This window comes from Doryrhamphus excisus, chromosome 17 (assembly GCF_030265055.1).
Source record: "Doryrhamphus excisus isolate RoL2022-K1 chromosome 17, RoL_Dexc_1.0, whole genome shotgun sequence".
Classification (NCBI taxonomy): Eukaryota; Metazoa; Chordata; class Actinopteri; order Syngnathiformes; family Syngnathidae; genus Doryrhamphus; species Doryrhamphus excisus.
The window spans coordinates 11639920-11652364 of NC_080482.1; the positions used below are offsets into that span (position 1 = coordinate 11639920).

Below are 12445 nucleotides of genomic sequence, written 5' to 3' on the forward strand. Positions count from 1 at the left end.
CTTTGGTTTAAACAGCTTTAATGATTTTTCAAATGAAACATAATAATTTACAAAATGCTGACAGATAAATTCTCCACTGAATACAATCACCAAATAAAAACACCAAATAAATGAATAATAAATATTGCTCCGATTAGGATTTTATGCTGCCCATTTCGATACAATATTGATCATCCATGAGTCAGGCCATCATTAGTGTCACCTATACAATTGTATTATCCAATATAGTAGATAGAGTTCATTCATTCATCCATTCATTCATTTTCTAACGCTTATCCTCACGAGAGTTAAGAAGCCATTTTAAACATAAATAAGACTTATGCTGGTGTGTGTCGCTAAATGTGTTCACTGGAGGAGCTAAGTGGTGGACAGACAGGAAGTGACGTCAGAGATTCAGAGTTGAGTTTTAGCTTGGCAAGCCTGTTGTTTTGGTGATCAAGTCTGGTGCTTTTGTGTGTCTCACCAAACATTATAGCAACATTACTGACACCAAGTGTAGAATACTATACATCATTCATTTAGCCATTCCATTTCTATGCTTGCAAATGTTTAATCTGGGGGAAATACATATTATTTGCTTGAATAGGCATATTCTTAACCAAAAATAGGCCATATTCAACCACAAAACAGTATGATTTATTAATGAATATATTTTTGAAAACCACAATAGATTGGAATTTAAACCGTGAAGTGGCGACGATCAACTGTACTCCAGTTATTTGAACTACTACTACAAAGTCGTATGTGTTGATGACAAAACACGACTGTGAAATTAATCAATTAAAGTAAATGTTGCTCACATCCGAGGCAGTCCATTGTTGTCAGACAATAGATACGTATATACGTACTTTATTATTCTCCAAGACAAATTCAGTTAGGGTGAAAGTCAAGTACAATGAAGTGATGAATACTAAATACAAAACATGAATGCGGCTGTCGGATGTGTGTTGGGATAAATATGTCGACATTTTGCTTTCTGCCTTAAATGAAAGAGAGAGTGAACGCAGCACTGACAGCAGCTGCATTCCACTAAAGGTGAGCGCGCACACACACACACACACACACACACAAATAGGTTTTTAAGCCGCTCCCCTTTCAGGCGGCTGCACGGCTGGCTTACGACTGCATTCTTTGTGCGTTGACTTGTCAGGACGGGCAGACGCACAACGTCAGCAGTCCACAAGCAGTCAGTGGGATGAGCGGGGGGCACCACAGCAGTTTACATTTCAATCTATGAGGGCCGCACATACAAGTTAGTGCAGGGAGAGAGAGCCAGAGAGAGAGAGAGAGAGACACACACACACACACACACAAGAACACACACTTGTTCATACACACACATACAAAGACACAGAGGGGTGTGTCAATGCATGTTTAGTTCCTCAAGGAAGTACAAGTCCACACTATCAGACGACTTAGACGTGAGTGCAGATTTTCTTGTTTAAAATGAAGCATTGCCATTGAGGTCAGAGCGTTGTCATTGTGACACAGAGGACACGTACCACCACATCCAGGGGGAGGAGGACACTGCAAACAAGTTCAGGTAAGACTAACCAACCCCTCTCTTACACATTATTATATTTGCGTTGTTAGCAGACTGTTGGGCGGGAAAAGCCTCAAATAGAGTTCTTGATGCTGTCCTCCATGTTGAGATGCATGTGCGAGGAGCGCGAATGCCGCAACATGTATGCACATGCAGGCTGACATGTGGAGCTAAGTTGTGTGTAGCACAGGCCAAGAGTTGCTCAACAAGGACTTGGACCGGACCCCCACCCCTTCCTCAACCACAACCACACACACATATACACCCCTGTAGGCTGGCACAGTGATTGCCGGCTTGTTGGCTCAGGGAGTCACTGAGAGATGATCACACTCATTGAGGAGTACTTTGGCGGCACAAAGGCAGCGATGATGGCGGCCAACTGTCAGCTGTCAGTTTCGCTTCCCTTTAGGGGCAGGGCTGACGTGCCGCAAGCTTGAGCAACGTCTACTTGTGCAACGCTCAGGAGAAACAGCACAATGTCCTCTTTGCACTTTCAACACTTAACATGAAGACGTACGCAGAACTTTTGGAGGAAGCAGATGACTTCAAGCTACTGCCATCATGGCTCGTTGGTCGAGGAGCGTTATTGTTGTTTCGGGTGCGAGAGGTCAAATTCTGGATGAGCCCTCCTGAGTGCGCATTTACAAGTTCAGGCTGATGTTGCACATTTGTGTGAACCTCATCCTGCATTAAGGCTATACTGTATTTACATGACCATAGCCAAACTCCTTATAGTAGAGTGCTCTTATCGAGCCTAGTGTGTCACCTAGTCATTGAGCATCAACTGATGATGCTACTCGGATGAGTACAATGTATAATGTATACAGTACAATGTATACTAGTAGATGACAGGATGCTGGACGTAGATGCTAGATATTAAGTATGAGCGAGTACACCACTATCTGTATCCGTATCTGTACACAGATCTAAATTTTCTGTATTTGCATCCGCTGACAGAAGAACGGGATGGGCGGGGTATGAATCGGAAGTGGGTGTGGTTTAACCGGAAATGGGCGGAGCTTAAAGAGCAAAGACATCTTTACTTTGAAATTGATTTAGGTTGATCTGAAGTTACTATATGGATTCTTTTATTCAGCTATATGTGTATGTGTGCAAGTGATCCTTGAGACTTATTTGTTAATTATTTATAAAATATATAAAAATATAAATTTATTTCTAAAATATTTATAAATTGTACATTTAATTAATTTAATTAATTGAAAAAGTTTGGGCACCCCTGATAATTTCCAATATTTTTTTCTTTATAAATCACTGGTTGTTAGGATCAGCCATAAATATATCATATAGCAGATAATTACAGTGATAGATGAGAAGTGAAATTAAGTTTATAGAATTTACAGAAAGTGTGCAATAATAGAAGTAGGCAGGTCTTCATCCGCGGTGCATACCGCCCCTTGTTATGTCCAAATAACTCAATATTAGTTTCATCAGTCTACAGCTCCTCCAAAATGAAGCTGGCTTCTCGAAATGTGCTTTAGCATACCTCAAGCGACTCAGTTTGTGGCATGTGCGCATAAAAGGCTTATTCTGCATGACTTTCCCAGAATAGCTGAATAGTTGAAGGATGCAGGGTGACACCATCTGCACCAAGATCATGTTGTAGGTCTTTGGAGCTGGTCTGTGGGTTGAGTTTGACTGACCATCCTTTGCTTCTTCTTATCTGAGATTATTCTTGGCCTGCCACTCCGAGCCTTAACTAGAACTGTGTGGTCTTCCATTTCCTCACTATGCTCAAGCAGTTTTCCAACTGACTTTATATCACCAGCCAAACCACCCGAAACAAGCAGAAAAGAAAAAAATGCCATCAGTGACTGTCTTGAAAATGCACCGTGTAGTAACAGGTTTAGATTGCAAGGTGCATACTGCAACGTATTGAGAGAAGAGTAATATTGTATGTCAGCCATACACGCTCTTGTGCGCGTGTGCAAGTGTACCTAATGTTGCACTGCAGCGCTGCACACCGCGTAATCGCGTATGATACAGAACAACTTTACCAAATTACTTTAGATACAAACCAAAGAAAACTGTTTTCAACTTGCCAATTGCACTACTGAACTCCTCACCGTCTCGGGATAGGAGGTCGCTGCGTGTGATTGGCCAATTAGAGTGTGAAGAGTGAATACATAATGAGCATTTTCCTTACACACTGATACACTGATAATGACGACATATACTCGTTCCATACTCATATCCGGCAAAAATGCATTATGCATAACGCATACTCGTTTATACTCATACGTAGTACATATGCTGAGACATTTTTTTCATTTAAAAATTTTAAAAAAACATCCTTCATCTCAGCTTTGTGTTACCAGTGACCTATTAAAACCTAGTACATTAGTATGACATTTTTCTCCATACATTACACTTTTTGCTGTTTTTTTTTTTATTTTTTACAAATACAGTAAACCTCGGATATATCGGACTCGGATATATCGGACATTCGCTCACAACGGACAGATAAAAAAGAACCAATTTTTCTGTAATGCATTTCCAATAAAAATTCATTGCATATATCGGATTTTTTATAACGGATTTCGCCTATTTCGGACAAAATCTCCAGTCGCGTTCCAATGCATTTCCATTAAATTTCCCTCGCATATATCGGATGGCCGCATCGTGGCGCTCCGATTCGCCGAATCGTGACAGGCCGTTATACGACGTCATTTGCAGGGTTTGCAGCGTTGCCTGCGCGTCCAGGTACATTGGAAACATAGTCAAGGAAGTGCCTTTTTATAACGGATAAAATCCGATTTACGCATATACCGGATATAAATCCGATATATGCGTAAAGCGGACATTTTCCGGTACACGCATATGGATTTCGCTAATGTCGGACAAAACCAGTGGGAACAATTGAATCCGATATATCCGAGGTTTACTGTATTTCAACTTTCATCTTGTATTTTTTTTCTCTTCACATGTTGACTTCACTCTCACATTTTCATTTTCATATTGTAATATTTTAACTTTTCCAAACTTAATTTTCCAATAATCGCAACATTGTCTTTGTTTTGTTACTCATATTACAACTTTTTCCTATCATTTTTCCAATTTTATGCTTTCTCTTGATATTATGACTGCACTCTCTCAATATTTCATGATATTCTTATAAAACTACTGCTTTTTTTCCTGATTTTTTGTGAATGTACTTCTGCACTAAAAGACTAAGTACGCAAGTGCACCAGTTGAGACACAGCCACACTATTCCAGCTGTTGGTGTTCTTCATGAACACATGTTTGAGTGTATAAGGGGACGTATGTAAGTCATGTGACTGTAAATGCACACTTGGATGAACAAGCGCTGCTAACACAAACACTACAGCACCACAGTTTTGTGGTCATTGTCAGTTTATCTAAAAGTGGATAACCTTCAATGACGGTCTTTGTACAAACAAAGTCTTCCTTGTTCATCTCTGATACTGCAGCTTTGCTTTTCCGCATTTTTATGGTACGTTGTCATTGTTGAGAGCGATTATAGATGCAGCGTTGAGGCTTGGTGAGGTCTAGGAAGTTTCCAAAAGATCTCTCTGATTTTCATCTTGTTTGCTTCACTTTGAAGCCTCAACAAACAGACCAGAGTTTTACGTCAACATGTTGTTACATGTGAGGAATGCTAAATATTTACTAGTGCTACAGTCCGCCTACATGCTTCTTGGCTGGACACACACTTGAGGGTCTCTTCGGTGGATATTTCAATGTCCTTCTCACTCCATTGGCAGCACAACCATCGACATGATCAATGGCACTGACCAAACACTCCATTCACGACATTCATGGTAGAGCGACGCACTGGACAAGTGGTCTGACAAAGACCACCGACCCATTGAGATACACAGCTACTTGACACTTCATTTGGTACCCCAAAGATAACAATGCACAATTTCCTATCCTGTACATTCTTTTATCTATGACAGAAGCAGAAGCAGCAGTTAGAAGCAGTTAAAAACAGCTGCTGACAATAACTTGCTTGACATCACTGTGAGCCCAAACGACAAATGGTCATCAAACAGTCTCACTCGCGATATGACAAAAAAAATTAACAAAATCAAATCAAATCAACTTTATTTGTATAGCACTTTTCCTGCAAAGACATGCAACACCAAGTGCTTTACAGAATTAAAAACAATTACTACAATTAAAAGGAAAAACAAAGAAACAAAAGAAAGCCCCTCCTTCCCACCCTCCATACTAGACACACCCCCACACACACACACAATCACACACAATAAGGTGACATGGCATGGCACTGAGGATCAAGGAAACGCCACCTTTGGGGCCGTCCACACTGGGAGGAGCCGCAGGCCGTGCCATCGGGGGACCAGCACCCGGGCCCCCCGACTCCGACAGACGGGCGGACCCCCACATTAAAGGGAGGAACCGGGTCAAAGGGACCCAAGGATGACCCGACACAGCCCCCAGTGTGGAGGACCCCCCCCCCCTGAGGAATCACTGGAGTTAAAAGCTAAAGACTAAGAGCATAAAATAGGACTAAAAAGATAAAAACATCAACAGTCTCTGCAGTCCTGACGCTCTCCGGCAGGCTGTTCCACAGGTGGGGGCCATAGTGGCTAAATGCTGCCTCACCGTGGGTTTTCGTTCTGGGTTTTGGTATAGTTAAAAGGCCAGTGGCGGAGGACCGCAGGGTCGGCGGGGGTTGATATGGTAAAAGCAGATCACATAAATAAGAAGGGGCAAGGCCGTTAAGACATTTAAAAACCAGTAAGAGAATCTTACACATAACAGTGGTGAGATAATGTTGCTTATGTCTTCCTGTATGGCACAAACCAAAAGGCTTTGTTTTACCTGTCCACGCAAAAATGCTGAGGTCTGCGTCATGTGCACAATAGACGATGATGTCATCTACCCCCACTACAATAAAACAGCAGACCTGTGGGAAAAGCTGTTGATTTTGCAGCTCGAGTCTCCTCAGCGCTTTGACTCCTCCTCCATCATAACTGATAAAACAAACACATCTAATGAACCTTCTTTAATTCCCAGCAGGCAGCACGGCGGTCTAGTGGTTAGCACGCACACCTCACAGCTAGGAGACCAGAGTTCAATTCCACCCTCAGCCATCTCTGTGTGGAGTTTGCATGTTCTCCCCGTGCATGCGTGGGTTTTCTCCGGGTACTCCGGTTTCCTCCCACATTCCAAAAACATGCTAGGTTAATTGGTGACTCCAAATTGTCCATAGGTATGAATGTGAGTGTGAATGGTTGTTTGTCTATATGTGCCCTGTGATTGGCTGGTGACCAGTCCAGGGTGTACCCCGCCTCACGCCCGAAGACAGCTGGGATAGGCTCCAGCACCCCCCGCGACCCTCGTGAGGAAGAAGCGGTAGAAAATGAACGTACAATGAACGTAATTCCCAGCAGGAAAAAAGGCAGCCTTTGTAAGCGAGCTGTAAGAAATGCGACACTTGTTCCTTGTTCATATCTGTGCACGTGAATGGGCCCACAGTGCACGTTAAAATGACTATGCGGTCGTCACTGTTTGCACTGAAGTTCTCTTCAGTGCATGAATGCAGAATCCCAGATAGTGGTTCCCCTTCTAGAGCCATGATTAAACATGCCGTTGGGTCAGAATTGTAGCCGTTTGTTCTGGTGATGACATGTGGAGCAAACAGGCGTGGGCCTGCCTCAGCTATGTGACTCGCCTCCAGCACTTGTCAGCACAGGCAGAAAAGTTGCACACAAGAGCTGCTCTATTTTGCACATTCACCTTCTTCTGCTGTTCAACTGAGCCTGTTGGAGACAGGAAGTAGATAAAGCTCTCTCGGTGGAACCACACATACTGAGGATCTGACACACTGAGTTTGTAAGCGTGTACGGATGCTGTCCAACTTGTTTATCAAGATGGACTGTTCTACTAGGACACCAGAACCCTTCACATCAGCTTTGTTCAATCCATGTAGGCCACTATAACACAGCACTGAGCACTTTAATCATCTGACGGATTAAAAACCACTACTTTGGTAAATGGGCAGTTATTTGCGGGGGTGACAGTCTTTGAGGTGTCTTGCAACTGGAAGATGATTCCCAGTCTGCTTCCTGGTTCCCTCTAAAGCAGGGGTCTCAAACTCAATTTACTTGGGGGCCACTGGAGCTAGGGTCTGGACGAGACTGGGACGCATTTATTAAAAACAGGAAAATGAATAAACTTTGCTTTGGTTTCGATTTTCTACAAGTAAAGCTCTGATAAAACATTCCACTGTTCTCAAATTTATAATTTTTTCTACACAAAATAAGATGAAAAATAAATAAACAAATCAAGACTAAAGAAAATCAATCAATCCGTAATAAATAAATAAATATAATAATAACAATAAAACGGCAAATAATAAAAACTTAAGAAACCACATATAGTTGGTGGGTAGACAAATTATTTTTTCAGATTAAAATGAACAAAGCATTATTAGAGCCCTGTAGACATGACAAAACACGACTATAGTCACATTTATACTCTTTTTATGTACAACATATTGCGCAACTGCAGGGTCTTGAGACACATGCTAACTCGCAAACTAGAGAGCTAGCGACCTAAACGGTAGCCTTCAAGTTATTTCCTTTAAACTTAAATAGCCAAAAACTTACCACTTCCACACGGATAGGGAGGATAACTATTAACAGTTATTTAACCTTTAACATGAACATTAATCAAACGTAATAATTTTTTCTGGGTACATGATACCATACAGCATCCATATCAAACTTGCGTGGGCCGCACTAACATTAAACTTTCCTATCAAGACGGGGGCCATAAAAAAAGTGTCCTGTGGGCCACATTTGGCCTGCGGGCCGCGTGTTTGAGACCCCTGCTCTAAAGAGAGATGTCTAAAGAATAACTGAGGAAAAGCCTGGAACTCCCAAGGTTGCGTCATCACTGTGGAATTAACTGGATGCAGTGGTAAACATCGGACCTTCTTAGGTCTACTGATGACCTCTCCTGGGTGTGTGTGTGTGCTTGACTACCCCAGCGGAGACATTAAAAACCTCAGTGGAGTCACTTTACTGGTGTTTTTCCCCCATCACTCATGACAAATCAGACACAAACAAACCAAATGTGTCACTGTTTGCTAGCTTAGTTATCACTAAGAGCAGTAACAGTTTCACTTTAAACTTGTTTTTTGTTATGTGAGACAACAGTCACTAGGCTGCTCTTTATGTGTCTGATTATTGTTGTTCACCTTGACAAGCAGGTGTGAGAATGTTGTTGGTCCTGATACTTCTTTTGTTTGTCACTTATTGAATCTGCTTGATCAAAACTAGACGACTAATAAGAAGGACGTTTCCAAAAAATGTAGTGTGAAGATTCCCAATCCGAAGAAAGATTAAAATAATTTTTGCTAATATGCATAGGAGAACATGCAAGCTCCACACAAAGAAGTGGAGATTCGAACTCTGGTCTACATGCTAACCACTTGTTCACCACCGTGCTGCTACTAATACGTATGCAGTAATAATCAATGAATTAATGGTCACCACAAGAGACACAAAGAAAAAAAAATGTTTTTCCCTTTCAGACATGGACCACTTCAGCTCCAAGGACATGGCCTTAAAGGTCCAGAAGAAGATCCTCAGCAGCGTGGCCAACAAAACCTCCGTCCAAATGTTCATCGACGACACCGCCAGTGACATCCTGGACGAACTGTACCGCTACTCCAAGGAGTACTCGGGTAACAAGTCTGAGGCCCAGAAGGTGATCAAGGACCTGATCAAGATCGCCGTGAAGATTGGCCTTCTGTTCCGAAACAACCGCTTCAGCACAGAGGAGCTCAGCATGGCACAGGACTTTAAGAAGAAGTTGCACCAAGGAGCAATGACGGCCATCAGTTTCTATGAGGTACACATTCACACATTCAGGTGCATCAGTACACAAGATCATTGAGTGTTGTGACCTTTGTAAAGGTGGAAGGTCATTGTCCTTATAGAACACCTGTCAGTCATGTGACATCACCTGTGTGCAGGTGGACTTCACCTTCGACAAGACGGTGATGGCTGAGCTGCTGACCAGCTGCAGGGACCTGCTGCTCAAACTGGTCAACACCCACCTGACCCCCAAATCTCACGGCCGCATCAACCATGTGTTCAACCATTACGCCGACCCCGAGCTCCTCACGAAGCTGTACGAACCCGATGGGCACTTCAGGCCCAACCTGTCTCGAATCTGCAAAGGACTCAACAAACTTGTGGAGGACGGGACGATATGACCCTAAATTGGACCAGACTGAGATGCACATCTCTGTTGTTGCTACCAAGGAAATTGAGGCGCCTGCCAGACATTCCACTTGGGAACAAGGCATCCAGCTCAAAGGTTCTCCAAGAACATCAAGCTGCTGGAGAGGCTGATTGAGATTTTGTTTGTTAGTTTTGGGGTGTTCATGTGAGAGGTCAAAGAGGTAACTAGTTCACACTTTATCCACTATTTTAATTTCTAGACTTACTGCATGATTGGCCCACTAACTTGGCTTGAAGAGGGAGAATACTCAGATACAATGCTGCCCTCTGGTGGTCGGAAGGATGCTTCAAAAAGGGAAAAATACACTGAACAATCCAGCATCCAAGAAATAGCCAATAATAATTGTACAGTAATAATAAATAACTGTGACAGCAATAGTTTGTGGGTGTGGTCTCTCTGTCCAACATGCACCAAAAGGATAACAAGTGATGTATGTGAAGACACTTTACATTGGGATTTTATTTTATTTTACAATTTAACATTACAAACACACACTCAGTATTTCAAGAAAAAAAATGTTTAATAAACTTTACAAAAGCTATAAAACTAAGCCTTTTTCTCTCTCAACATTGCATATATTAGTATTAAAATCATTATTGCACATCTACAAGCTATAACAAACTGTTAGGAGTGAATAAGTTAATAAGAACAGTGTTAGCTAGTGTAATTGGGCACGTATGGCAGCTACACGCCTGTCCCATGACCATCATGTGACCAAATCAACATGTGACCAGCCTCCATGTGATCACTGCGAGACCACAGTGTCCATCTCTGATTTAAAAAACAAAGATTAAGTGCTTACACGGGACCAATTATGCTCTTTTTTTGTGGACTCTTACGGAGCAGCTACACACAATAACCAGCACAGAAAGATTTCTAGATCTTCCAGAATCTGCACCTATTAATAAAAGTGGAAAAAGCATAATGGGTCCCCTTTAAATCGATCCTGAGGATAAGTGTATACACACACACACACACAGCAGGATGGCAAAAATAGTGTGCAGTTCTGTTGCTGATCGAGCAGGAAGTGGTCACAGCTCAAAGATCTCATCCTCTTGTTCCCTCAGCTTCATAGTGAGCTTGGTGGTAGTGAGCGGCACTGTCACGTGCAGCGCCGGGGGACGCCGTCGTAAAGGCGACTGCTGTTCGTTTGTTCTGCTGGAGCACACAGCCTCCAGGTCAGTAACCCTGCCAGAAGACGGAAGATGAACAATCAAACATTCTTAGCAAAAAACGAACTTCCTGCCTAACACCAAGTGGTGGGTTGCCATGGCAACTAAGAGCCATAGACATAATTATGCTCATCAGAATATCAACCGGGGGATATAAAACGTAAATGTTTGGTTGGTAAACAGCAGTCAAAGCTAACATTCTTTGCACGCGTTCAATGTGTGGTTTACCTCTTCTCTGCATCCTTCCATCCTCTGGCTGCAGCCTGCTTGGACTCGCTGATGAGGCCATCAAGTCTTGTCAAAAAATCCCTGGCTGTGAGCTCTGTCGTCTTCTCTTGGTAAGAGGGGCTCGCTTTGAGGCCATTATATGGACAAGTCCGGCCTGCCGCCTCTACAGAGTCTTCACCCTCACTCTTATGTCCGCCTTCATCCCGAGTGTGTCCTTCCACATCTGATAGGACAGGGATGGACAAGGACTTCTTCAGGTAGATGGAGTCATTAGTGTACAGCCTGTTGGCTCTTTGAATTTGTTCCATCTGGAAGGCAACATTAGTTACTTGTTAGCATACAGCTTCATTACCCTCACAGAATTACGACATTCATTAGTTAAAGTGCAATCAATCTGTCGCTTGCAATTCAGAAAAATGAGCAGGTTAAGATGGGACTAAAAAGGGATTGAAACAAACAAATGGCATAAAGAGATTAATCCGAAACATGACAATATAAAAATAGAAGAATGCATTTATGCTACACTACACATTACTTTTAACATGGTGCTATTACTTGGGCTTTAGCTCATAGTTTGAATACAGTTAAATTATTATAATGGCAAAACACAACTTTGACTGTGTAGCAGTTAAAGTGACTAAACTAGCTTAGCTGACAAGGAAAAGTGTACTTACAGTCACTCCATATTTCAAAGCCAGACCTTGAAGGGTTTCTCCTGGTTGGATGTCATGTTGTACAAATCTGCCGCGAACCGGGGAGCGATTAGACCGGACCAGACTGCCGTAAGACCGGCTGCGACTGCCGAAGAGCAGGCCGTCCACAGGCTGCTTCCCCTCGGCGGCCACAGGCTGCTTCTCAGCCGACATTACGCGGAATCACTACGCACCAAGTCAAGTTCTCAAGACAGTAAAATGCTTCATAGCAAACATGGTTGTTCGCTCATGACAACCGTGTTGACCTGAAATACATTTTAGTTAACAAATGAGATACCTAAATTTAAACGTCACCGAAATAAAACGGCTGGTTTCATTACAATGACAAACAGTAGACAAAAGGTGGTCGTAAACGTGGAAAAAGTGGACATTAATCTTACGGTGAAGTTCGTCTCTTTGCTGCTGCCGTATGTTGCCATAGCTGCGACTCCCGTCGTGCATCACGGCGAGGCGTTCATGGACAAGTAGAATACTCGGATTTTTTTATTATTGAGCGAATCAATTAAAATAAAGTCACATTCTCAACC

General features: G+C 42.6%; 2 protein-coding genes across 4 annotated transcripts; one reads left to right on the forward strand and one right to left on the reverse strand.

Annotated features, from left to right (window-relative positions):
- Positions 1-1113: 1113 nt before the first annotated feature.
- Positions 1114-10278, forward strand: tnfaip8l2b (tumor necrosis factor, alpha-induced protein 8-like 2b). The gene is made up of 4 exons (XM_058052955.1): positions 1114-1421; positions 1492-1543; positions 9090-9409; positions 9534-10278. The coding sequence occupies exons 1-4, from the start codon at positions 1371-1373 to the stop codon at positions 9774-9776; spliced, it is 666 nt and encodes a 221-aa protein (XP_057908938.1). The 5' UTR covers positions 1114-1370; the 3' UTR covers positions 9777-10278.
- Positions 10247-12364, reverse strand: lysmd1 (LysM, putative peptidoglycan-binding, domain containing 1). Of its 3 annotated transcripts, none has more exons than XM_058052957.1 (4): positions 12299-12364; positions 11880-12163; positions 11206-11513; positions 10247-10993 (listed from the first exon to the last, which is right to left on the reverse strand). In XM_058052957.1, the coding sequence occupies exons 2-4, from the start codon at positions 12069-12071 to the stop codon at positions 10837-10839; spliced, it is 657 nt and encodes a 218-aa protein (XP_057908940.1). In that variant the 5' UTR covers positions 12072-12163; positions 12299-12364; the 3' UTR covers positions 10247-10836. The 3 variants fall into 3 exon arrangements, with proteins under 3 accessions (XP_057908940.1, XP_057908941.1, XP_057908939.1); XM_058052958.1 differs by having other exon boundaries at positions 11880-12083; positions 12299-12357; XM_058052956.1 differs by having other exon boundaries at positions 11880-12351.
- Positions 12365-12445: the final 81 nt, after the last annotated feature.